Raw genomic sequence first — 27,693 nt, forward strand, 5'->3', positions numbered from 1 at the left:
CCGGACACCGGCTCGTAGGCGGCGGCTCAGGGTCGGCGGAGCGCTGAGGGCTCGGCTCGTACCGCCGGCCCGCCGCCTCCCCGTGCGCGCCCGCTTTCCCGACAAAGTCGTTGCCGACGTGTCCAACCCCTCCCCTTCCCTCCTCCATTAAAAACTATACAAAACGACTTTTTTTTTTTTTTTTATTTTTGAAGGTTCAATACCTAGAAGTGTTGAAGATTAAATCCTTAAAGCAGAGCGCCTAACAGAACAAACCAGAAGACTAACAATTATAATGATGTGGAGAAGAGAATGTAGTCTTGCACCTGGGAAATGTAACACTGGAGCAAAGCAGGAAAGTGGGATGTAGATGGTGGAGTGATGGGCAGAGAGGACGGAGCCAGGCTGTTTTGGGGCACCAGGCGAGGGGCCACGACCCAGCCCTCCAGCCCTTACCGAGCTGGTGTAGCCCGTTACACCATCGTAACCCTGCGGCAGAGAGCAAGGCCAGCTCCAACAGCCTGGAATTACAGGCAGGGTCTCCAGCCTACAAACCTCTCCCTGACTCCAGCAGCCATAAGTATTTGCAAGAGTTGTGGTACTTTGGAAAGGTAAAACTACAGTATTTTCCTTATCATTAGAAAGGTCAGAAATCACTCAAAGATGTCTAAGGACAGTACTGGATTACTTGCCTTGGCTAATGACTCTTCTTGACTGAGGCTGGTGGAAGGCAGGAGGTAGTATTGCCAATGCACACTTGGCAAGCCTTTCAGGCAATTTAAAAAAAAACCCAACAAACCTGAAACACTAATTCTGTACATATTTCTGACAAAACGATGGTGGCTGTAGATAAAAGGACACCAATCTCCTACTAGATACCCAGATGAAGTATCAAACTTGTTTGTCTTGTAGTGCAGCCCCTATAGCATGTGAGCCTCCAAGGTTCGGTACTTTCACCAGATCGAACACTGCTGCTTCTTCCCCCAATCCTCTTAACCCTTTTTTTTTTTTTTTTTTTTCTTCCAAATTGCTGTTAAATAGCACTGACTCTATGTATCAGCATCTGTGCCTCCCTACCTTACGGATGAGATACCCAGTCACAGGAGAATATACACCAGAGAATTTGTGAACGTTGATAACTGGGTACAAGAATCAATTTAATGTCATAATTCAGTTATGTGAAACCAAAGATGTACAGCTTAATAAATCAGTACTTCCTGTAATACTGAAGGAGTAGCGGGCTGTTGAAAAGAAAAAAACCCAAAGCATTTCTGATACTGTGACTGTCACCAAAGCACAGCAGCTTGTGTTCCAATTCACTTTAAGACAGTATTTCCATGTGCCCAGCACTGAATCTTCCCCAGCATCTCCCCAGCGCCCTGTGCATGACTGCTTGCCCAGTCTGGATTTTTAAACAGTGGAAAGATACTCTGCAGTTATTACTAAGGCAATTGAACTACCTTACTTTTAAGCAAGACAAAACTATTTACCTCTCTCACCTACAGACAGGTCATTTACCTAATAAAATATTGACGAGGTCTTAAAGCAGTCTAGTCACTCAAACACTAGAATGCAAGCGCCTTTGAGAGCTGTTCCCAGCATTGTTACTACCCAGGCTGTACTAGAGCTAGGAGCAAGCCACTCCTGCTTGCTAACTTTTAGATGGGATATGGAAATCCATCTTACCTGCCTTTAAAGAGGCTTTGTTTCCTGAAAAACTCCCACTTTAGTGGCTCGATAACAAGAGAGCATATGAATAAGAGATACTTTTGTACAAATGCACCAGCAAATCGTTCTTAAGTACCGAATCACTACCATGACCTTTCTACAAATAAAAAGACATTGTAACCTAGACTTGCACTTGAGTGACTAAGAATTGTGTCTCCCAAAACACAGAGAATGCAGAGGCAGTCACAATTAGATTCACATTAATCATTAACAGCATAACTAAACCCAGTGAGGAGATCTTTAGGAACTCATTAACAAGGTCATAATGTACACACTTTTATTTAAACATGGCAATTTACACAATAGCTAAAAGTTTGCTTTCCCCCTCCCACCCCTCGGAAAACCCTTGTACCTGGATATCAGAATTAGCACCTAGTGTTTATAAAGAAAATAAAGACTTTATAGTATTATTTACTGCAAGCACTGGTCAGATCCTAAGCCTTTTGGGTGCAGTGACACATTGATACGTTAAATAACGTAATTTTTTGTGATCACCTGATTAGTTCATTGCTTCACCTCAGCAGTGGAGTTTTGGGGTAATCAGTTATCTCTGAAACACTAGGAATGCATAGTTCATAAGGTTAAATACATTTGACAAAAAGGGACAAATCACAGTTGTGGTCTGAAATTATTGCAGTGCAAATTTAAAACAGCAGTGTTTTTAAAGCAGTGGAACAAATAAAGAGGTAGGTACTTTCCTCCTTGATGGTAAGAATTTAACATTACTTAAAAGTAGTTCAAACAAAGTAGCTTTATGTTAGATATCTCAGGTATGCAAACAAATCATGGCAAATTGGATTAACTGGAAGATATTTAAAATGATATATAAAATGTTTCACTGGCATAAAAAAAAAGTTATATTGCAAGAGGTTACTTTTTGCAGAGTGAGCTATTAACTTGAAATACATCGATCTAAACTTTTAGTGACATAAAGCCGTATTTACCTCAACGTTCAATGCTTTAGCAAGGCAAGTCCTTTTGCTAAAGGGGGAGTCACTAGAAATCAGAAGACTGATGTTTTGTGAAAATAAAGTGCACTTTTCTGCTCCGAGCAATGACTCCTGCTTCTTCTAAAAAGCAGCCTCTAATTATATGAACTTATTTATCTACCAGGATTGTCAAAAAAGCAATCAGGACCTAGCCCACTGGTGGAAATTACTAGGCAATGCCAGAAAATAAAGCCACTTTTGGTGCAATTCTTGCACTATCTCCTCTCCCCTCCCCCTTTTTGTTCCACATTATGCAATTTTTAATACAAGTATTTCCTCTTATTTCCAAAGCCTGGGTCAACATTCTCTTCAAAAGTAGAAATATCAGCACTTGCGTGCACCACTGAAGGCTATCAGGTGTACTGACAAAGCAGAGAGAACTTTTACATGAAGAAATGTCATATTTTAAATAGCACTTCTTTTTTCTTTTTTTTTTTTTTTTTACAGAGCAGATTACAAAATGAGTGTCAAGTTTTCAGATCATTACAACAATATCCTCTCTGACTGTAATTCATCAGTTATACCATCTAGCTTACTGAAACATTAACAGTGTACTTGCCTTTATACTGCAATGTGATTTAACTGAAAGGTGCTAAAATTAACACTTTTGTATCATTTTCACTCATACACAAGATGTCATGCACAGTTGAGACATTAGATTTTAAATCTATTTACAATTTTACATATTTTACAATATATATTTCATCTTTACAGCTACAGAATAAATTCAGACTAACATTGGTACCTTCGAGTTTCTGCTGGAACTCAAATTCTTTAAGTTAAACTAATTATTAAAAACAAGTAAGTGCATGCCTAGAAGCTTTCAGGAAAGATGTCAATGGACTAGTGTTGCTTAAAAATTACACTGGTTTGTGTAGAAAATTTAAATTCAGTTCAAAAACCCACAAAAGCCTAATAGAAATCTACTTGACTAAAATAAATACAATTCATTACACTTAACAAAAAAAAATGTACCTTTAAAAATGTACTGATTTAAGCTTATCTCATTTTTAGCCTCAAATTTCCTTCCCTTCCCAAGTAGCAGATAGTACTAGGTGAGGAAAATGATGCTTTTCAAAGTTAACACTGATAATTATCCTGCATAAACCTGAGGCTGCAGTGGTGGGGGCAGCTTGTCATTTTCCACATTTTCAGAGTCAATAGCTGCTAAGGTTTGATTTTTTGGTTTTATTTCTAATGGATATTTCTCAACAATATCTTGGACTTCCTTTGTAATTCCATCAGTCCAATCTATTAGGTCTTTCTCAAGCTTCTTGGCTTCATTGACAATTCTTTCCTGTCTCTCATTCAACTGAGATAGGAGGTCTAAGTTTTTATACATTTGCTTAACACCCAGGCACACATCCGGTGAAAAACTGTCAGATTCTTGCTTCTTCGGGGATGTCTGACCAGTCATAAAACGATCAAAATCTTCTTGGCTTAGATTTAAAGACTGAGCATCCAGTTTTTCGATGAAGGCCACAGCACAGCACTATAAACAAAACAGAGCAAGTATCACTGCAAGCTACAGATTGGAACATGTGCGTTCTATTTTTTATCCAGCTGTTAAGACCAGTAACTGATTATTTTATTTAATGCTTCAACAGATTGCTCCCAAAGAGCTTTTCTGGAAGCTGACTATATCAGATAGCTCATATGCCTATTTCCCCAAAGCCTGAAGAAGTCAAAAACTCTGAGAACAATATAGGAAGACGCCACTTCAGCTGAACAGTACTTACTCACTAGATAACACATTACAAACATCAGGGTCACTGCATTTTGAAGGTGAGAGAACAGAAAGAACATGACAACTAGACAAGAGCTCTATATTAATATTTAGTAATCTGATCAGCAGAGATCTGCTATGATCTCTATTCATTTTCTAAAGGAAGCAATGTCATATGCCCATCTTACCTTGTGGATGCTCTCCTCCTACTGAAAGTTATTTTTAGCATTCCAAGTATTTCATTCAACTACATATTCCACCTTGAGAACTGCTTTACGGTGAAATGCAGAGGAGACAAGTTCTTAATCATAATTTCTTCTAATACAAACAAGCATACCACTAAAAGCCTTCTGCAGAAGCCTTAAAAAGCCTGTTTATCTCCAGACATTAATGGCCTAGTTCTGCAGACCCTTCAAGGAATAAACTCTCATGGGCTTAAATGGGGAACTTTGCATCCGTAACATCTGCACAGCCCAAACTCAGGATTTTAGGAATAGAAAGTACTTCTCTCCTTACACAGTAAAAATATACTCAAGTCTTAGCATCAGACCGTTCAAATAAAGGGTTTAATATTACAAAGAAAGCAAAGCACTGTCTGGTTTGGAAAGCAGAGGAGGAAGAAGGAGATGAAGCCAAAGAGCTTGCTGTACTCTAACCTCAACCACTATTTGAGCATTATTTTTAATTTTACTTCTATGTTATGCTGTGTTTGCCTTTCCTAGAAATTCCTACATCCAAATAAAAGAGAATCTTCTTGTCTAAAACATCAATACCATTCCTGTACTTACCAGATTAGTAAAATAGTAGCCATCTTCTCCTGTCATCAACCTGCTTGGATTACAGAAGCGTGTTATATACTGGATGTTAGACTGCAGACGGGGTGGGTTTCCCTTCAAAACAATGTATATAAGTGTTGGAAGAAAGTCATCAGCAGAAGCTGGTTCATTTTTTGTGATTTTAATAGCATTAAATATATGCTTGCTGCACTTGGTGATACATGCTAATTTATCACGAGGGACACGCTTTGAATCCATTTCGATAATATCTGTAAGACAAAAAAAGTTCTCAAATCTTTTAAACCATATTAATCAGACACCTGAATGAGTAGAACACTTAACTAAACAATACTAATATTGCATCATTTTCATCTGTGGTGCTTGCTGTTCCTTAGAAGTATCTGTTTATTCAACCTTCTCTTGGTTCTGTACAAGTATTTCAAATAGATCAGGTAAGCCTCAACACTTCTGTAATAGAAAAATTATTCCCACTTCACGGACAATATCCTAGTCCAACACCACAGAGACCACTGCAAATCTAAAAGCCTGGACACCCCTCTGACGACAGCAGAAAATACTCTCTGTGAGCAAGAGATATGATATTTAAAGCAGTAAATGTCAATTTAATCATTCACAAACCTGTAATTGCTTTTACAACCATATCAGAAACTTCTGGAATTTCTTCATTGACAGGAACACACAGCATTTGTGGAGTTACCCAGTGCAAAGCCCTATGGCAAGAAAAAAAAAATGTTCAACTGTTCTATGCCAGTAACGTTCAGGTGTTTGAAACCAGCTGCTTCTTGAACTCAAGGCACAAGGAGTGCTTTGTATAAATGAGGTGCTAGTCCACTCATAAGCTAGTTTATTCCACTGAAGTAATTTATTTCCAGAAAAAATACTTTTTTTTGCTACTAATTTTAAAAAAGCAAACCAATTAGTTTTCCTAGTGTAGTAGCTTTCATTATTCATTCTACTAATTCCTTCTGTTTCTTAAATAAAGTGTTTTTAACCATTTCTAGTTAAAAAGTTTGCCACTTTTGTGTGCACAGCAAAAGATTTTGAACATGATTGCTTCAGAGCTCATCTACAGGACTGGGAATAACTCAACTATTTTTCTTTTAAAGACTTACCTGATTCTCTTTTGGACAGCAAGATCTTTCTTCTCATCATCAGTTGTTTCAGGGCAGAAGACATATTTATACTGTCGAGTCATGATGTATTTTTCAATCTGATCCATTGCTTTCTCAACTTTTTCAGGGGGCACTGAAAGGTACAAATCCCACACCCGGTACAGTAAATAAAGAATCCCATGGCCTTTTTGAAGATTTAACACAGTTTGGTCCTAATGTCACCAGCCAGTACTACTGACTTGAGTCAACCCGAGTTAATGGATATACTTGGAGCATTTTCTCACTCTACAGCAGAAGTAAAAATATAATGGTGAGAACACCACAGTGACATGCCAAAGTAAGTACATGCATAGGTTCACAATGAAGCACATTAATTTAGCACATTCAACACACAAATTAGATTCAGCTGCTTATAGCTTACAAGAATATTTATTGAAAATACAGTCTTTGAGAATAAATCCAGTGAGGTCTTCCAAGTCCTCTGTTCTTGTTTATGTCTAAAAAAATCCCTGGGTATGTTTAAGCTGTGCCACTTATGTACTAAGCACATAAAAGCAGCCTGCAACAGAAACACTCCTCTCTCACTGGCTGCTTGTGCATTACAGTGTAATGGAAGGCTCACAGCCTGATAATTGGGTTGAGGCTACACATTCGACTTCAGTTTTAAACAAATAGCATTGAATTTAAAACAAGAAATGAAACGAACAGAACAACATTTAATTGAGAATTTAAGAAAAACCTGTAAAAACAAATAATTTAGTCTGCAAAAGTTTATAGAACTGGTGCTGCTGGCAATAGTTCTGACTATGGTACTAGAATTTGTTAACAGCATTTCTGAAAGCTGGTTAGGAATGCTTTGTTTTTACTTAAAAATGCAAGAGGCTTTATCCTCAAATCGTTACTTTTTCAGCAGTAAGGTACATGGAAGAACAACACGATACCTTTCCAACGTGTCTGTAACTTCTCTGCTACATTTTGATAGAAATCCTGGGCACATTCAGATTGCTCCTCAATACTTAAGTCCTGTAACAGAAAACTGATTAAGTGTGCATGTGTGGAAGAAATGGCAGCAGTGCCTCTGATGTTTGTTTTTGTTTAAGGAAAGTGTCCAGCTGCAGTAACAGTCTGAGAATGCAAATGTATCGTCAGAGGTGTTTATGTTGGCTAAATTATATTCAAAAACATGAGAAACCAAGATATACCGACTCTTTCACATGTGAAAGGTATTTATTTGCTGTACAGATGTATATTAATATTAGCAATGGAATTGGACAGGTGCAGTGCCATTTTCCCCAGACACATTCCTGAGTAACAGTGACAAAATAACGTAGACTAAGCAGAGCGCTTGCTCCCAATTTTGTCTCTAACTTTTTAAAAGGCTATATACTGTATATCAAAAAAACAAGAACATAAATAATAATTTGAAAGACTATCTATACAGTAAACAATTCTAATGATAAAATGACTATAAAATATATTTGTAATGCTATTTATGAAACAACATTGTCTTCTGGGCATTAACTGAGCTACGGAAGAACATAATGGAAGTTTAAAGGTTTAAAATTAACTTTACCAATCAAGTCACTTTTCACCATTAAATGGCATCATAAAACCATACATTAAAAAAAATGGAGAGAGAACTCAGTTTCTGAATTCTCTAAGGCCAAAAACTAGACAGTTACCCTGAACACAAAGTCTCACTTCTCATGGCAGTGCTGCACTTTAGGCCTGGTTTACGTGTAGTACCAAATTGAATGCTTTGAGAAAGACTTCTTTTTGACTAGCACAAACTATCAAGGAACTAGGAAATGAAAGTACCTTCAGTGTTTATAAACACTATTAACAACATACTGTTTTCACAAACTCTATGCTCTGAATCAATCAGTTCTAAAAGAAAAAAAAAAAAAACAACACCTCAAGATATTTTCAAAGTGGAGGGCATCTAAGTGTCCATGAGAACTCCCTTTAATTTCCAGTCCAATCTGAGGATATAATTTAAGTAACTACATACTAAATAGGAATGGGAAGGAAAAAAAATAATAAAAAAAATGTTGTGCTGAATACTGACTCACTTCAACCATAGGTGGCACTACAGGCACATTAATATTTCAAGAACATTAATTTTTCTTTTTTATGGAGAATGAAGACGTAATCCCTTTTCCATATTAAAAGAAGCACAGTCAAGGTCCTCTTCCCCAAAGAAAAGGAGACATGTGGGTTAATACTGTATTATCTTTACAATTTTTTAAACTTAAAATGTCTAAAAACTCATTATGTAATATAATTTCCACAAGTCCTATTTTCCTAGAAAATTGTTTGTTCAACAGACTAATTTATGTGGTATTTATTCATACCTAATTTACTTGGAATGCAAAGGAAAGTTCTCTCAAGATATCTGAGATACTGGGGTTGGAGGGTATCTTTGGTTACATAGCACACCAAAAAGCAACTCATTCAGAATTTAAGACTGCCGCTAGATCTTCATTTGACTAAGCCTATCAGCTGAAAACTCCCGTATACTGTATATAAAAACCAAACTGCTGGAAGTGCAGCGTTTTTTCCACCTCTCCATAATTTCCCCATTTTATTTATGTAGGAGGCATGCAAAAACTTACCCTTTTATGATTCATTGTGTCCAAAAATAGTTTACATTGCTTATAGATATCTTGTCCAGGCTTATGATATGTCTTGAGAAATTCTATGAATTCCTTGGATACTCGATCGGTCTCAATGCTAGCCTGCCTGTTTATAGAAGGGCTGGGAGCCTTGGCTTCTTGGATCTCTGCTGGGAAAATTTGGGCACATCGGATTAGCTTTTGTACACTGATGGATGAACTCAGGAAGTGTTTAATGTGTCTTAAAATTTCAAGTTGTTTTTTTTCAACTGTGCAGATGAATGAGCATTTATTTCTCAAGCTTTACAAGTGAAATGCTGGATATTATTAAACAGAACTTTAAGAAACTGAGTATTCCACTGAAGTGAAACATTTATAGCCACATACCCATTTACACTAATGGCCTTTTTATAGTAGCAAACTACAGTAACATGGGTTTGCTTTTGGGTTTCTTACATTTTCATTCCTAGGTAAGATGTCTCCATATAAGATCAAGGCTTCCAGATTGGATTCTGCAGCAGTGATCCCCTTCTCCATTCTCCCTCACCTTTACATTCCTGCTTCTTTGCTTGCACCAACACAAGTATTGATTCAACTGACTCACGAACTAGCTCAGGGGGTAGTAGTTTGGGAAAGGCCTAGTCAGAAATCAGTGTTTCTTATGGGGTTATTTTTCAGCTCGATCAGCTCCTCAAGCTGGCTTCCCACCAGGTCACAGGAGCAGCAGCAGCAGGACAAGACAAGGAACGGGAACATGCAGTTGGTGCAAATGCAGCAGCCCTTTTTGGCTCAGCAGCAGATGCCACAGAATCGCACCTGCAGTGTAAATGAGAACTTGGCCATTTGTGTTTCAGCAAGAGCAGAAGCACCACGCCTGTTAAAGGAAGAATTTGCTTGGCACTCAGTAAGGAGGTAGGAACACAGACTGCACACAGCACTGGATGCAAGTTTATAGAGCTGCAACCATGGGGATTTTCCACACAAACACATTGGACTTTCCAATGTATATGTACTAAGTTAATTGTACTGATCCAATACCTTCACTACCCAAGTTCAGTTCACCCACCTTTCAACTTGCCAGCCAACACTGTTCAAAATGAAGGATTGAATAGAGATGATGTAAATGAACATGATGAAAAGCAAGCAGCAAAGAGACAGAAAACATTCATGGTCAACATGATACAAACATATCTTTCAATCTGAAAATACTAACATGCACAACAAAAAAAAAATAATCATTGTTTCTATAAGAACACATGCAGAACTTAAAATAAATGGGATTAGTATATTTAAGTTGGGATGTTTTAGATTTGAGGTAGCTTATGAGGTTTTTTTGTTTGTTGTTCTTTGCTTTTAAAGAGATACAGCACTATAGTAAATTCAAAGCTGTATGATCCAGTGACTAACACCACCGACCATTTGACCAAGGCACAAGACTACACTTCAGCATAACCATCTCTGGATAATAACTTGGTCTGATACTATTAGAACATTTATGGTATTTAGGTGATAAGAATGGAAAAGGTTTAGCAAATATTTAAATTCCAACTGCAGCAATCAAGATAGAAAGTACAAATCAATCTCCTTTATAGTTACACAAGAACACTTTTTCCAGAAGGGATTTCCTCCAATCTTCTTGATACCTAAGATTCAAAGTAGAATGCCTCTACAGTATTCAAGCTGAACAGCAACCATCACTATATGTTGATCTGAATTTGTCACGGTTACTATTACATAACCGCTAAGTAGAGAGCAGTAGCTTTGCAATAATAAACAAAGAAAGCAGGTCCGCTTTCTGAAAGGTAGAATTCTAAGATATTTTTCCCACAATTAATTACTGACTTCATTTCAAAGAACAGACAAAGATTTATTACTTATTTCAACACCGAGTTCACTGTATTAGAAAAATCATGAACCTTATTCCGTTATTTGTCCTTAAGGAATATGAATAATTTTTTTAGGCACAGATTTAAAAGAGATTTTTTTTTTTTAGTTATTAGTTATAGACAATTGAGGCAGATTACTGTTAATGTGGGCGTTTTAAAAAAAATTGAATGTTAGAATGAACTTTTTAATAACTCACACCAAGAACTACATGTAGTCACTCAGAAATGTTGCACCTTCATTAATCTCTGTGTTGAAATCCTGATTTAAGGAAAATGAACCTGTACAATGTGCACTGACTACTACAGACTGCAGGAACAACTGTACTTTCAGCAACAAAATATTTACAGCTTTGTCATGTACTCTAAAAGAATTAAGTCTAACTAAAAAGAAGTTTGACTTCTAAAGTCAGTCTTAAGACTAACTAAAAAGAAGTTGAAAAGTTAAAGAGAACCTAGTAGAGGAGATATGCCAAAATGAAAAGAGTATGGGAATAGTTAAGGAAGGATCACTTTTACAAAAGATAAACACTATTAATATTAAAATCTTTCTCAAGGCATTCTACAAAAATGCTAGTTGTCACAGCAGAACATTAGCACTCCAGTGATTCACTATGGTTGTGCCACGGTCATGGATCCGAGTCCAAGTAAAGAATATAAAAATAGTGTTGTCATTAGCTCTACTACACACACCCATTCATCATCTTCCTATGATTTGCAAAATAAAGAATGGTACATCTTCAAATTTCTTCAGTCAGCAGAGCATGTCAGAATTGCAAACAAGTAACATAGGATAAGATCCTGAAGCTGTTTGCATCAAGGGTTTTGTCATCCTTTTGGCTTCAATGAAAACAGTATGTCTTCTCTTGATATGAAATTGTCTTCTTGATTAATATAGCAAACATCTGCAGATATTTTGAGAATGCAAAAGTTCTTGGAGTGTGAACTACTGAACTGAAGTAGTTTCAACTTCTAATCAGATTTATAATGGCAACCTGGAATTATTTTTTTATAAATGCGAAGCAGCACAAGATCTAGCTACTTTTTACAAAATCCTTATTTTTTTGAAACTGCATAATTCTTCAGATGTTATGCTAAGGTAGAGCTCAGAGAGGTTTCAGCTTTATTCCTATACTCTCCCTACCAAAAAGCAAAGAATTGGTTTAGAAATTCAAGTCATCTTCAAGACGCTAGACTTGCTTTTTTTTGTCATCTTCATATTCAACAGCACAAGTTAGAACTGGCACAACCCTAGTTTGTATTTTGCAAAGCCCAGCTAAGAAATAAACTTAACTAAAATCAAGCAGACAGCTTGCTCAAGCTGTACTGCATTACCTTCAGTAGGGGAAGCCAGTTCCCAGGAGGGAGTAAAAATCTCCTTCAAATCCCTGAGAATGTTATCAGCATTTCGCTCCCTCCCAAGCTGTCCTTGCTTAACGATTTTCTCTTGAGCCACTGAAATAAATGCAAAAGCAAGCAAGACACCAAGAGCAGGAGCATGTCAGGAGAAACGGTGTATGGGATAAAAAAAAACAAATATGGAAAGTGAGAAGAATGAACATAAAAAAGAGTTCTTAATACATCCATGCACCAAGACAAACTCTAAGATGAAATCCAGACATAGTTAGAACTTCTTAAGGAAATGCAGTGTCTATAAGGCTAAGATACACTACTGTTGCTTTTTCTTCTGGAATGCCTCCTCCACAGTCTAGCATTTTCTGGTTTTTGCCCATGTAAGCTACTGCTATGCAAAGACACCAGTGCCATTAATCATTCTTACTTGTAACACATGCTGTAGAATAAACATTCAGCCAACCACAAACTTGATATTCACAACCCACATACACATAAACACTACAAGTTTCCTTTCACATTTATTTTCATTTAAAGGCACCCTGCTTACACATGCTGTTTTTTCTGTTAAAGCTGTTGAAGTGATCCATTATGACAGCATCATCTGATATTTTGTATCAGCATTTGTATCACACTGAGACATACCAGTTTGTTAGAGGTGACTGACAGCCAGTACCTTTTCTCCCGCTCTCTTCAGGAAGAGTTCCCTTCCAAGTCCTAAACCACAGTATCACACTATGGTTGACTCATGAATCTAGCAAGAATGTGCATCATACAAATAAGATACTTTCACCCAGCAGCACAGTGGTAGACCACCACCAGGAATACATTCATACTACACTTCAGTGGAAGAGCTCCTGTATAACTAACACAAACACAGCCACAGGTTTAGAAGTGCACTTCTATTTAAAAGATTGTTTGGTGTCACCCAAAAGCTCATGTTTTTCTGTGTTTTCAGTAAGACTACACATGTAACAATCACTCTCCAGAAGTGTAATTATTCCAACTTTTTAAAGCCAAGTTGCAGAACACTGTCTTTTGGTACAATATATCTATCAAAAATACTTTTTAATTTAAGATGCTGAACAGAACCATTAAAAGAAAAGGAGAAAGTTACCCTTCTTAGCTCCTGTTCTGGAAGAAGCAGTGAAGAACTTCTTCACAGTAGTGACCTTTCGTGTTTTCTCATTGGTTTTCTTTTCTTCAAATTTTGAAAATGTCAGTGACTGCGCCCCTTGGGTACTCTGGCTACTGGCATAGGCTTCTTCCTCCTCACGCTGAAGCCTGGAATTATAAAAACATAAGTCTAATTTAAATGTTTAAAACCAGCACAAATAAGCTAATTTCCTGTGCAATAAATTAATTACTCATTTGACATGCTAATTCTCCTCTACGTCCATCTTCATTTCCTGCTTCCTACATCTCCCTTCACTACATTACATCCACTCCTTCCATGTTGCAGTGGTGAAAATGAGGGAAAGCTTAAGATGGTCAGGGAGGATTAAATAGTAAGGTCAAAAGGGCAGAGACAAGTACAATCATGGTCACTGTTTGCTCATGTCACAGCCCTGAATTCTACAAAGGTAGAAGTGAGGGGAAAGACTATTGGAGGACTTCCTATAATTGACTCAGCTGCCTTCCTCTCTTCATCGTGTTCCAGGTTTCACAACTATTACCACAGGCAATCCTTTACCATCTTACTAAAAATAAAAGCTATGGCTCGCTGTTGAGCAAGTGAAATACCCTGTCACAACCTCAGAAATATTCTGGGAAATAGATCATTGTTGTCATAATTTGTTTTCAAAGTCTTAGTAACACATACGCTTGCTTGAATGAATGAGGCAAACCACTGCAGCACTGATGGGTACTTTGCAAAGACCAAGCCCACCTTTTCATCTACATGTACAAAGTAGGGGAGGGCAAACATACTAATCCTTCAACTGCTATTTTTCTTCCTATACAGAAAGATTAAAATAGGTTAAATCATATCGTCCTTCAAGATGCTAAAAGGTTGAGCAATTTTATTTAAACATACAGCTCAGGATGGACCATAAATGGTCTTGCACTTCTAATCTCTTGAGGCAGGAATTGTGTTTTATCTGTGCTGACAAGCCTGTCTGTTAACTACAACAATCACAGCTTATCTGTTCCTCTAGCATCTCCCTATTGAACAGTTACTTATTAAAGAATTCCTTAAATGCCTCACTTTACTGTACACAGATGTTTTACAACTGACAGTATAACTATCTGTTCTAATAATACCTAAGTTTTTATTAAGTGTTTAAGCTAAATTTATGGCAGAGGAAAAAAATTACATGTCCTCTGTACTGTACTCAACAGCTTACCTTGCACCTTCTGATTAGGACAGAAAAGGTTTCAAGCACTTCTTTCTACCTTTCTTGCAGTTAACATGTTTAATACCTTGCTGTTTAGTATCTTCATAACTGATCTGCATAATGGGATCAAGTGTACCCTGATGAAGTTTGCTGATGACACCAAACTGAGTGGTGAGGTGGACACTTCAGAAGGGAGGGCCACCCTGCAGAAAGACCTGGATAGGCTAGAAGAGTGGGCAAACAAGAACCTTATAAAGTTCAACAAGGTCAAGCACAAGGTATTGCACCTGGGAAAACATAATCCAGCAGTACAGCACAGGCTGGGATCTACCTGGAGCAGCTCTGTGAAAGGGACCTGGGGGTCCTGGTAGACAACAAGCTCAACATGAGTGTGACCAGTGCGCTACAGCAGCAAATGAAAGCCAGTGGGATGCTGGGTTGCATCAACAAAGGTATCACCAGCAGAGATAAAGAAGTCATTGTCCCACTCTACGCAGAGCTTGTGAGGCCACACATGGAATACTGAGTTCAGTTCTGGTCCCCACTATACAGAAAAGCTGTGGCCAGGCTGGAGAGGGTTCAGAGAAGGGCCACAAAGACTATCAAGAGACCGGGAAGCCTGCTGTATGAGGAAAGGCTGAGAGAATTGGGTTTGTTCATCCCTGAGAAAAGAAGGCTTAGTGGAGACCTTATCACCATGTTCCAGTACTTAAAGGGTGGCTACAAAGAAGACTGAGACTCCCTTTTTACAAGGAGTCACATGGAAAAGACGAAGGGTCACGGGTACCAGTTACTCCTGGGGAGATTCCAACTGGACAGAGGAAGATTTTTCACAGTGAGAACAATCGGCCATTGAAATAACCTCCCAGGGAAGTGGCGGATTCCCCAACATTGGACACTTAAAATTCCACTAGACAGGGTGCTGGGCCATCTTGTCTAGACTGTGCTTTTGCCAAGATAGGTTGAACCACGTGATCCTTGAGGTCCCTTCCAATTTGGTATTCTATGATTAATCTGTTACAGTGTCAGACAGTAAAGAGAACTTAAAAAACAAACTAATTCGAGGTCTAGAGTAAGAGGGTCTAAGGTAGTTAGATACCAGAAAACTTAGGGCTTCCAAACTATAGCCATTAGTTTGGACCCAGCTCAAGTTCAAAGAGCTTCCACAGATACCACCTTCTTCAGGCAGGCTAATGTGAACAGTGCACTTAATGCCTCCTTTTTTTTTTTTTTTTCCTCCTTTCCCCAGTGACATTGGTTAACATATTACTAGGTAACTCAAGCTCACCAAATGGTTCCAAACTCAAGTACGGACAAGTCTCCTGGGCATTTGTACTTTTTTTCCTAGAGTTCTGGCATATATCAGTAATACATTAAGGTAAGCATACATAGAGAACCTGTGCCAGTATGAACAAACATCTTGGCCAGCTCAAGTCAACTGCCAATCAACTCCTAATACACAGCTAGATGTTCCTCCATCTCAGGAATTCACATAACCCTGAAAGAGTTCGTTCTGAGTGGATGTCATGTAACTCACACCTGGAAGTGACACAAACGACATCTGTAGTACAAAAGATGCTGCTTTGCAGTTTCTCAGGCAGTGAATAATGCTTTTGCTTTCTACCCAAATCCAACAAAAAGTAGTTGTAGCTGCTCTTACTTTCTCTCTCAAGCACAGATTTCCTCCAACACCCATTTTCAGGGTCAAGCATTTATCACACTAGGAAAACTAGACTATTTTTCAGAAAATATGTGCTTGGAAAAATTACCTAAATTATTAAAGCTGAAGCTTTGATGCTTTTGGGCTTAACCCTGCAGTTTAAAACAATAATCACAGACAAGACTAAAAGGAATTTTTTTAATGAGTAGCTGAAATGTAAAACTATTGTGCTGCCTATATTCAAGACAATAACTGTGGTCTCCAGAGGCAGAGGTATTTTAATCAAAATTGTCACTTTCACCCTTCCAACTGCTAGTTAGAATTACAGATTTTGGTATGCAAATTAGGTCAAAGTATTTGTGGAGAGATTGAGGGGGGTGTTTACATTTGTTACTTCACAGACTTGCTTTTGAAACCTCTTAAATTAGAATTCCATAAATATTCATATTTGCATCAAAAGGAAGATTTTAATTCCTGCTTGAAAGGTCAAATTTGAGAACTTATGATAAAGCTGAGCCAGAGCAAGTAGGACTAGAAAATAGGAGACAAGAATAGAATTTAGTGAAGTCACCCTACTGTAAAAGATGAAGGAATAAAGAGGGCTCTTTACCGCTCTGCCAGCTCCCAATCCTCTTGAATCTGTTTCTGCCTGGCCTTATGGTATTCCTCTCTCCAGCACTTGGAGCAAAATCCCTGCCAAGCAGGATTGCCATAGTAACCACATCCCTTCTTGCACAGTAGCTCTGACTGATCAACGTGAATTCCTCTGCGTTCAGACTTCAGGTTCATTTTCTTCCTGTTTAAAGAGAAAAGGGTTAAAGACAGAAACATCGTTACAATCTGCTAGAAATAATTTCTTTTGAAGGCTTGGCCTATAGAAAGAAGTCACCTGTTTTATTAATTATTGAATAGTTCCACAGCAACAAACTAAAGGCCACAGTTACATAACCATACAGCCCCGAAAGCCAACAGCAGCATTAGCATGTGTTTGCATAGCTTTGACCTGCAAATAGTACTAGACAGCTGGCCTGGAAAGCAGGCCAGCCGTACCAGTCACACAGCTCTGTACACATGTGGAAAAAGGCACAAGTCTCTGATCTCACCAGCACTTTGTTCTAACAGTCACAGAGGCACAGAGCAACAGAAGAAAAAAGAAATACAGAAAAGTTACAATCACCGATAAAGGAAGCAAAGTAAGAGACAAAATGTAAATAGGTTTATATTCAGGCTGAGACTGTCTCTGCAAAGAATCACACTGACAAGACTTTAGGTAACATCTTTGGCCTCAAATAATATGTCTTCACAGCACAATGAAGTATCACTTCTAACCCAGCAGGGTACATTAACATGGATGAAGTGCATCTCCATTTCCTCCAGTACTCAAGTTACTTCAGAGTTAAGTTGGGCATCTCTATACAGCACAGCTCTATAGAATTTATATATAGTGACTGCAACAAAACAATTTATTCTCATGCTTACACGACCACTGTGCAAAGCCTGTCTTCCAACAATCCAGTCCTCCCCTTTCTTTTCTTGCTTGACAGAAACCATCCCACATGCCAGCTTGCTCCCAGGGGCATTTCAACTACTTTGTTCTAATTCTAAATGCTGCATTCATTTTAGGAGAAAAGCAGCATACAATCACCTGCATTAGCAAGTTTAAGGTCTGCATATTAAAGTATTGACATTTGGATCGCAATATTGACATATACAGACACTAAAAATACCACAGCTAGGCACTGGAAAGCAGGTCTTGGTCATCAAATCCAGCCCCTTTTTCTTCCTGCATCCTCAGCAGAAAGTGCTTTGTATAAGCTGAACAAGCACCTTAGCAATTCAATTTCTTGCTCTCACATTCGTAATCAAAGGCAACCATATGATTTCCTTCCTCTAACAGGAAAACCACAAGATTTTGAAACCGACACTGCCACAGAGTTTGAAGACCCCATGTCCCCTCCAGCACCTTACTTAAGATCACACAAGGAAAACAGCACACACTGAGATGCAATGTATGAAAAGCAAGGTGAAAGGAGATTTTCATAAATTGAAGAATGTCAGTAACTGTCAAGAGTAATCTTGTTTTCCCCTGAGATTCATAATGACCCCTAAATTCATATGTTTGCAGAATCTGGATCTCTGGTTGTTCATGTTTCTGCCCAAACATTACTCATCCCTTGAAGCACTTGCACTCAACAGTCTCAAAGAGTTCCAAATTCTTCTCTGGATCATTCAGCAAAACAGATGCGATATGCACAACTGTCATTACCAAAGACAGTTTTCTACTACAGGAAGTAATAGGTATTTTGTTCCAAGCTGAATTCTGTAAGATCAACTGCTTTAAAAGACCAATAATGTTTAACATTTCCCATTAATCTAAACCAGTTATTTTAAGTAAAGTAACAGGAAACACACATGATTTTCTCTGAGGAGGGAACAAATTAAATATTCCATCTTACTTATGTAAGTATTAAGGCTCCTTTCACTAACATCTTTTCTGTCTTTGAAAGAAGTAATGAGTTTCTAAAAAAAACCCTAAAAATAGTTTCATTGTAGAGATCTGGATGTTAAGGGAATCGGTTTCTTAATGGCATCACTTATAAAGACACATTTTCTCATTTATATAGGCAGAGACAGCTGAATAATCTTTTATTTCCCATATAAATATCTGACAGTTAGACATTAATAGCTTCTGCAAAGCAAAATGAAAAACCAACTAGATTTTAAATATTTGAGATCTTTACTTCATTCCCATATGGACAAATTAACAGAGGAAAATAAGTACATTGCCTTCACAAAAATCTTTTGGTTTCTGTACTATGTTAATTTTCTGATTCCTCAAGTAAGGTCGTTATGTTGACTATAATAGTACACAGATCTGCTGACTAACAAACTATCTAGCAGAACCGAAATTAAATATCAAATGTTTGTCAACTGCACTGCCTGGGACAGAAGTTGCATGTTGGCAGTATTTGGAAACACCACCCATTCTCAGAGCATCACACAGGCCCTTTATCACCAGTTATGAAAACAATGGGGAAGCAAAAGCTTGAAATTTTTCAATTGCTCCTAACCTAGTTTAAAGACCACTTCCTAAAAAGAGAAACTGCAGCAGCATTTTGATTAGAGACTTCGATGGCAGGTGCCTGTACTAGAAAGAAACACCTTGCATAACATTTTCAATATTGCCATTAATGGTAAAGCTGATCAGTCTGAAAGTTTTCATTGTAAACTACAGATAGCTATAAAGACAGAAGATAAAAACATTTTCATAACAAAAACATCAGAGAAATTTTACACCAATCTCTATCACTCAAGGAAATAACATCCTGATCCTATCACCCACTACAATGGAGTAAGTTACAACAGTTTTGCAATTGCAGTCTGTAGGCCAATTTCATTAATTCAGGTGTCTGTTTTTCTTATTCAAAAGCACCATGCTTCAGACACTCAGACTTTTTGAAAACTAAAGGAGTAGAATGAAATATACGACCTTGCTTCTATCCTCCATCAACATATTGTTTTTTGAAAGCTTAACAGCATGCTTCTATGCCAATTGTGCACTTTCACTATCTCTACACAGATGCACAAAAAAATCAGCTTTTTGTACCCACAGAGCTTTAACCACATACTAACGCCACAATTACCTTTGGCATCCTGCTCACCCTTTGCATATATTAGAATTAAAAATAAGGTTCTGTTTAGTGACAAAGTTCAGCAGCTTTCCATCAAGTAAGCAAAGCAGGTCTCTGTAGCTAGGTTGTTTTTTTTTTTTTGCATTCTTTCAGGAGAGGTTTGTAAACAGCTGCAAAACCAAGCCACTAGAAAGCAAGTTGTTCTCTTTCTGCCTCTCAAAGTATTTTCAGTTGCAGTTACATCAGTTTCAGATGCAGGGACAAAAGAGGTCACCTTGAATCAATACGATGAAATCACATGCTGCACTTAAAGCAGTGGCCTTCTGCTTCCTGTAAACACGTGTGGCCATTACAAAAAGTTTCACAGTCAATTTTTGCAGGTCAGCATTTACATTTTAATGAATGGAACAACTCAAATTTTAATAAACTGAGTATGAAAAATCCATTTCAAGTCAACTTTCTGCAACTAAATCACTGTGTACTTTATGATCTTCTATTCCTAAAAATACTTTGTTGGAACTTTTGAGCGTCTGACATGTTTTTGATCCTTTTCTATTCCCTTCTCTCCCTCCCATCCCAGCTAAAGGTACAACATTCTTTATTCAAATATCAACTCCTCAGTGTATGTGTACAGTCACACCACTTACTTCGCATGGTCAGACCTCTTATTTTCATTCATGCTCTGAACATATGACCTGATCAAAGCTCACTTCCGAGTAACATAATCCAAAAGGACAGATTTGTTGTTTTCCTGGAGTTGGAGAATTAGCCAACTCTGAACAGCTTTCATAGTGCCTAATCACTGAGAAGTCAGGAAAACAACAGTAACGAAGGTAACAAACATTCATATTAAAAAAAAAAAATCTAATCAAGAAGGACAATAAAGTACTAGAAGATCATAAATAAAATTAACTAGTACAAGTTGGAGAAGTGCACTGGAGCAAACATCCTTTTTACATCTCCCGTACCCCAATTAAAACAATTCTCAACAACTTTAAGAAGCACCACATCTCCCTCACAGGAGCAAATGCTTGTAATTTAAGGTATACTCATACATTGCTCTGCTCAGTAAGTGCTTCAAATAGTTCTGCTGTGAATATTGTCAGGGAAAGCATAAATGACACTTTCTTACACATTTCCTCACAAATACCATGATATAGAATCTTCTTTTAAGCATTTCTGTACCTGTTCCAGACCTCATCAAAGGTTAGTATCTATATTAATTAGCCACACCCCTTTGAAAAGTGCAGAAAAATAACAGGTTCTTAAGACTTAGTTATTGATTTGTAAAATCCTTTTCCCCTTGTTACTTATTTGCAAGTAAAAGCTTCTTCCCTCCCATTTTCCACTGAAATGGGAAAATGGAAAACACCCAACCCCCTTCTATGACCATGCTCTTTAAACCCCTCATAACACACCCCGTGCGTGGTCCCTTAGATGATCAACTCTAACATGATGTGCTGTTACATCACAGCTGCAAAAGTGCATTTATTCTGGACAGTTACAACACGGAAAGCTGTACCATTGCTGGCAATCAGCGTATCTGTACCACAGCTACACAGAGCACTGGACTGTGTGGACACCAAAGAGATCCTCGTCTCACCGCCACACGCGTTCCCAGGCTGGTACCCACCCAGCCTGGCAGCGCACTAACTCCGGAGCTACAGCACCAGCCTCCAGTGGCTACATCTCTCCATGCTGTTCTAGATGTCGAGCTTTATTTTTCCAAACTGTAGTGATATCAAGAGCAGATGAATACTGATGCACCATTGGTAGATGAGGCATACAATACATGCTAAGTTAGATATATTTGAAGGGCTGCGCATCAAAGGTCTCTAATGACAGACCAGGTCTCTTTCCATAGCTTTTTCATAAGCACATTAGAATAGTTTGTTCTGTTAAGATATTTAGCATGTGGGAAAAAAGCGACTGTGGTTTAATTCAAAATTAAGCTTTTTACTTGCTTTAATGTAATTCATTCTGAAGCTCTCAAATACATCTCCCTACCAACAGATTTTTCTTGCTATACCTTGACTCATTGAAGTTTTCTTTTCAGTAGTATTTTGAGCACCCATTTACTTAGAGCAAATACTTTTTAAAAAGTGCAATACCAGCTCAAAGGTTTCTCATCCCTTGCTCACACCCCTAGATTTTTTCTGTCATTTGTCATCCAAGAAGAATATCCAATTAACCGCAGCTCTTACTTCAGAAAATGGAAATTCACATAGTTTTTTTTTAGGAAGAATAAACCAGCTGTCTGCCCAACAGTTCCTCTGTGACTCTGGCAAAGCTGCAACTGAAAACGTACGTGCATACAGTACAGGGTTCTGTTACCACAGTCACGGAAGCAGACATCTGAGCCAAACTCAGAAAAAACAATTTTCCTGCAAAATATTGCTGGTCAACAGCTCCATCACTTTCCCCAAGTCACACACTTCAATCCATCTTTCAAGATTTACTAAAGAAAACACAGAAAGAGTTAACACACAGGAAACATGCATGTTGTTATAAGTTCTATCAAAGAACAAGAACCAAAGCCTTAAGGTCAGACAGGAGGGGGTTGGGAGAGAGTGGAAGAAAGATGAAAGGCTTTTTTTAAGAAATGTTTTCCATTGACCTGAAGTGCAACAGTATTCAGTGAACGTGGGTGCTTAGTAAAACCTACATTCTAGTTTTCAAGGATTTTCAGTTTCAGGTCTCAGGAGCCCAAGTTTCTCACAGGAAGCAATAGGATACATCCAAATCTACAAAGGGATCCCATCAAAGCATTTAGTCTTCAGACAACATTTGCAGACTGCAATCTACAATCTTAATTCCCTACACACTGCTGGGAAACAGCTACAGACACCAGAACACAATCTAGAAGTCATCAAAGCCAAGGCAGCAACACCTTGCTTATGTCCCACCATAGATGCCTACATTCCTGTATGGGTCTAGCCCTGAGTACATCAGGCTGGGCATCCAACCTCTGGCATCTTGACTGCTCATATGAAACGACAGTCAAGTTCACCAACATCAGTGCAGAACTAACCAGATGGCACTGACATGGAATTAGGCAACCAGATACCATTTTAACTTCTTTCTTCTCTGATGATCTCCCATTACATTCTCATGGGACTAAAGATAAACCCTTCATAATCAGTGATATTTCACAATTAAAACTATGGGATAAGAAGAGAACTCAAAATTTTGCCAACACCTGATGATCACATGTGGTATCTTGATATGCAGGCCACTTACATAAAGCACAAAACCAGCTCCTCTGAGTTTCCAAAAGGCACTCCCTCCTCCAATTATAAGTCCATAAATCCTTAGGCCACATGGGGACTGAAGTATCACCGATTATTGCTCCAGGACATTGTACCTTTCATATCAGACTCAAAGCTCTCAACAACAGCAAAAGACTATATTCTAATTTTCACACAGAGCAGATTACAAAATAGATGGAAAAATCATAGTGAACTTATTAAAGCAGGTATCATGGTCACAGCAAAGAGCAAGTACATTCTTAGCTTTTATGTAATATTAAAAAGGGGGTCCCTTCATCAAAATAGGATGTGTCACTAAGGGCTGATTTGATGCACACATGAAAGAGACTACACTTACGTAACACGTTCTCTTCAGCAATAAACCTAAGATAATTTTCATAACACATCAGAGTTTCCAAAGACTGCAGACACAGCTTTGGCTTCAGCAAAAGCACTGTGTGTGAAACAAGGTTTAGAAGTAGTATAGATTTATCAATAATTCAGATACCACCAACTTGTTTTTCTTGTTCCTTTCTAACATGTACCTACCTTACTTCCCAGAGACTGAGTAGGCAGATAACTTTATTGCCAATGCAGATTGCATCACTGCCACGATGACAAGATATTGACATTTTCATAAACTATTTATTAGTGCTGGATTGTTCAGGTCACCTTTGATGGAAGAGCTAGCTGAAAAAGCGTACATATCAAAGCTGAGTAGAAATGGGTCTCTTTTAATCAATCTGCAGATGCCTTTAGTAAGAGGTAATTGCAAGTCAATGTATAATTATTACAAGCTATGAAAACCAGCTACTAAACAGATCTGCATGCTAACTCTGGAAATCAAAGCTGTGGCTTTATAAGACTGTTCTGTAAATGAGTTTCAATATTGACACCGAAGTTCACTAAATCTATCTAAAAACAGGAAAAGACTTCACATAACAGACTCAAACCAGGCAGGTTGGCACAAAGGTATGAAACTGCCTTTGACTTCTGGGAAGCCTATTTCAATCTTCTACACTTTTGACCATGAACAAAAAAAAAAAAAAAAAAAAAAAGTCTCCTGATGTCCAGAATCCCTTCTTTTGCAGGATTGACTGAGTTTGGTTTGGGTTGGTTTTGTGATGTTTTTTGGTTTTTTCCCCTCTCATCTCTTTATCTTACTCTACTTCCTGAAGTCAACAGTCTTCTCAAAAAAATCTTGGTACAACTATGAGCAACAACCTACACCAGTCTTTTCACTGGACTGAAGCAAACTTGATTTGGATCTTCAAGTTTAAGTCTTCATAGCACTTAATGAACAACTTGCATTAATTCTTCTCATTAAAAAAAAGTATCGAAGTGCTCCAAAGAGTGTTCACAATGCAGTATCGCTCACTTGCGCAACTATGTGGTCACTAATGGCCAACCCCAGGCATGGGACTTCAGAGCAAGAAAAGAACAACAACTGGGAAAATCTCCAAACACACAATTCTCACAGTAACGGTTGCTGGTTTACATTTTGCTAGTGACTGACTAGAACACCATACTTCACATCAGATCAAGAGAGTAGCAAGTCTCCCTGAAAACTGCATGCAACTTCAGTTACTGAAAATAAACTTACAAGGTAGATTAGAAAGTGCATCAAAACTGAGGGGGTGGACAGATGGGATTGGGTTAAGGTCTCTAACAATGACAGATTTTGCCTAGGGAAAAGCATCCTTAAAGTAACATGTATATATTCCAAAGAGTAACCACTGACTCAAATGCCGTAAGTTTCTTAAGAGCCATATATGTGTTGAAATAGTCATGATTCATGTGTAACCCTAAACATTCAGGCATATAATTAGCAGGAATGTAATTAAGCATGATTTAATTTCCTCTAAAGGGTGGGGCAATATGATCTAAGACTATGAAGAGAAAATACAACAGCCATTAGACAACTGATGAATTAGGAAAGAATCATGGTAGCTATCTTTGCAGAATAGATCATATGAGTCTTCACAGTTTTAACATGCATCTTTTTTGCAATTAAGAAATTTCAGCTATAGCCATTGTTTCCTAGTATAAACAGTGCAGGTTGCTAAAATAATGATCCTGAGAAAAGAACAGTTGTTAACTGTTATGACAGACACACGGTCTGATCAGCCACCTGAAAATAACCACACTGTTTGGTACTGTAATTTGGCAGGGGAAATTGCAACCACTGCTTTAAAACTCTGAAACTCAATAGCCATGAGGCTTTAATGCTCTACGCACAGAGCTCACAATTTATTTCAACTTGAAGATGTGTTTTCCCCCTCCAGCGTCAGTACACACCTTAAGTTACAAGGGGTTTTGTTCACATCAAATTCTTATCTACTGCCCATAGCAGTGACCACTCAGCTAGGAGCAGCATGTATTCATGAATTAACAGACTATGTCTCATCATCTACATGTGACTCATAATTGCACTTTTAAATGAAATCACAAGAAACTTCTAAAAACTGCTATGTACTGTTTGGGAATTCAAGTAAGAATATGAAGAGTATTAGCTAAAACTTCTAAAATCTCCTCAGAAACAGCAGCAGTCAGCTCCTACACACTCTGTTTTCTGCCGACCTGTCAACCATGCTCACCTGGATATAGATTAAAACTAAGTTTGCTACAACCTCAGAGAGCTTCAAAACATCTTATGCACTTTGTACCCGACTTGTTACTGACAGCATTTTAATAGGATTTCACAAGCATGATTTTTAGGTCACAAGTGGTCCATCATCATCTGTAAAAGCCAAAATCATAATTGGGAATTATATAGCAGACATCGGGAGGGAAAGAGGGAAGATGAGAAAGACTGTTTTAGACTGCAAAACAAAATTAAATACCAGAATCATGGACTATCTTCAATCTTATAATCATAGTTAGTTGTGTAAAGTGATCATATGAATTGGTATAATTGGCTTTCTATCCTATTCTTCCCTTCTACTGTGTGTTGTTTTAGGGTTTTTTTTGTCAGCAAAGCACTCCACTGAGTTACAATTATTTTCCTAATCCTCTCCCCTGCAAAACACTTGTGTAACCATGTCAGAAAGGCCAACACATCCAATTCCTGACTAAAGTACTGTTCCTGGAAAACACTATGTCCTTCCATGCTGATGGGTCATGAGTCTCAAAGCAGTCTTGGGTAATTGGAAAACCAAGAGCTGTTCAGTACACATGCCAGAATACTGGCATGAGGAACTGACAGTACAAAGCCTCGTTTCAAAAAATAGTTTCATGACTAGGAGACCAAACAAGAAAAGTATGGCAAGTCATGTCAATAATAGATTTAAATCACAACCTCCATAATGCCACCCTTTCGCCAAAACTGTGCAGTGCCACCAATTCCCACTACTGGGACAGATCAGGGCCCCACTCAGCCCCTCCAAAATGATTTGAATTTTGCCTGTAAATCCCCTCAGATAATCCAGTACCCCAGCACACAAGCAACAGTGCCCCTGCCAAAGGCAGCCCAGCCCAGCAGGATTTAAAGCAGTGTCAAGCCACTCCCACGGAGAGGTTTTTTTTGTTACTTCAAGTGCATCATTCATCTTTCAATATTTCACACCCGCTCTGAAAATACAGCCACTCCCTACTTCAGCGGAAGAACCTGAACACTACACAAGGTGCTCATACAGTGACAGACACCCACAAAAGCACCCAAACGCACTGCTCAGCATCTTGACCATACTCCGAACTTCAGTTGGCTTGAGTTTAAAGGACTTTGATCCCCAGTCTTACAATGAGAAGCCGTGCAGCAGTAATACTTACACACAAAGAGTCAAAAACCCCTCAATCCACAAGGAACTAAGCAGGAAAAGAGGCTGAGGGGCCATATTGGCAAAGTTATCGGTGACACCTTCACCCTGATTAACTGTTGAAACATACCCACGTCATTAAAAAATAGTTACGTATATTATAAAGACAACTTATTTTTAAGAACTGCACGGGGAGGACCCTGGTTTACTAAGCTTCTCTGTCCGCCGGTGTGTTAAGCCCGGTTACAGTCTCCCTCCTGGAGCCCGGTGAACCCTCCGCAGAGCCGCGATCCCTGAGGAGAGGGGCCGGCTGCGACCCCCCCTCAGCGGGGCCCGCCCCGGCACGGGCGCAGACGCCGTATCACCGGGACTTATAACGAACTGCAACGACCGGCGGCGCAGGGGACACAGACACCACACCCCCCCAGACGCTCGCTGACAGCCACCCAACTGCCACCGTCACCGCGCGGCTGCCCGGGGCGCGGGTCCCTCAGAGAGCGGGCAGCCCCCCGACAGCGGCCCCGCGGCCAGAAGCGAAGCGGCTCGGAGCTGCGGCTCACCGGTTGCGGCGGGGGCGGGGGGGACGGGACCCTCCGCGCTGCTCCGCGCTCCTCAGGGCGGCCCGGTGTTTCCTCCGCTCCGCGGCGGCGGCGGAAGGGCGTGCCGTCACCTCCGGGGCGGGGCCGGTTCCCGGAAGGGAGCGGGACGAGGGGGGTGCCCGGGCTGGCGGGGAGGGGTTCGGGCTGGGCCGCCCGTGGGGGGCTGCCCGGGCCCGGAGCGGGTTTGGGCTGGGCCGCCCGTGGGGGGCTGCCCGGGCCCGGAGTGGGGGGCGGGTTTGGGCTGGGCCGCCCGTGGGGGGCTGCCCGGGCCCAGAGTGGGG

General features: G+C 39.1%; 1 protein-coding gene across 5 annotated transcripts; it reads right to left on the reverse strand.

Moving 5' to 3' along the window:
- Positions 1 to 1,958: 1,958 nt before the first annotated feature.
- RABGEF1 (RAB guanine nucleotide exchange factor 1) lies at positions 1,959 to 27,480 on the reverse strand. Of its 5 annotated transcripts, XM_042791678.1 has the most exons (11): positions 27,374 to 27,480; positions 16,789 to 16,974; positions 13,300 to 13,466; positions 12,165 to 12,284; positions 10,013 to 10,033; positions 8,947 to 9,113; positions 7,273 to 7,354; positions 6,332 to 6,464; positions 5,838 to 5,929; positions 5,211 to 5,467; positions 1,959 to 4,188 (listed from the first exon to the last, which is right to left on the reverse strand). In XM_042791678.1, the coding sequence occupies exons 2-11, from the start codon at positions 16,965 to 16,967 to the stop codon at positions 3,790 to 3,792; spliced, it is 1,617 nt and encodes a 538-aa protein (XP_042647612.1). In that variant the 5' UTR covers positions 16,968 to 16,974; positions 27,374 to 27,480; the 3' UTR covers positions 1,959 to 3,789. The 5 variants fall into 5 exon arrangements, with proteins under 5 accessions (XP_042647612.1, XP_042647614.1, XP_042647613.1 ...); XM_042791680.1 differs by lacking the exon at positions 10,013 to 10,033; XM_042791679.1 differs by lacking the exon at positions 10,013 to 10,033 and having other exon boundaries at positions 8,947 to 9,116.
- Positions 27,481 to 27,693: the final 213 nt, after the last annotated feature.

Source organism: Tyto alba, unplaced genomic scaffold (genome assembly GCF_018691265.1).
Source record: "Tyto alba isolate M040663 unplaced genomic scaffold, T.alba_DEE_v4.0 Super-Scaffold_19, whole genome shotgun sequence".
Taxonomy (NCBI): Eukaryota; Metazoa; Chordata; class Aves; order Strigiformes; family Tytonidae; genus Tyto; species Tyto alba.

Coding starts and splice junctions, on each gene's coding strand:
- RABGEF1 (XM_042791678.1), bottom strand. CDS start 16,967: ATGAACCTGAAGTCTGAACGCAGAGGAATTCACGTTGATCAGTCAGAG. Junction 7,355..8,946: donor ACACAATGAATCATAAAAGG/GTAAGTTTTTGC, acceptor TTTCTGTTACAG/GACTTAAGTATTGAGGAGCA. Junction 6,465..7,272: donor GTTACAGACACGTTGGAAAG/GTATCGTGTTGT, acceptor TGTACCTTTCAG/TGCCCCCTGAAAAAGTTGAG.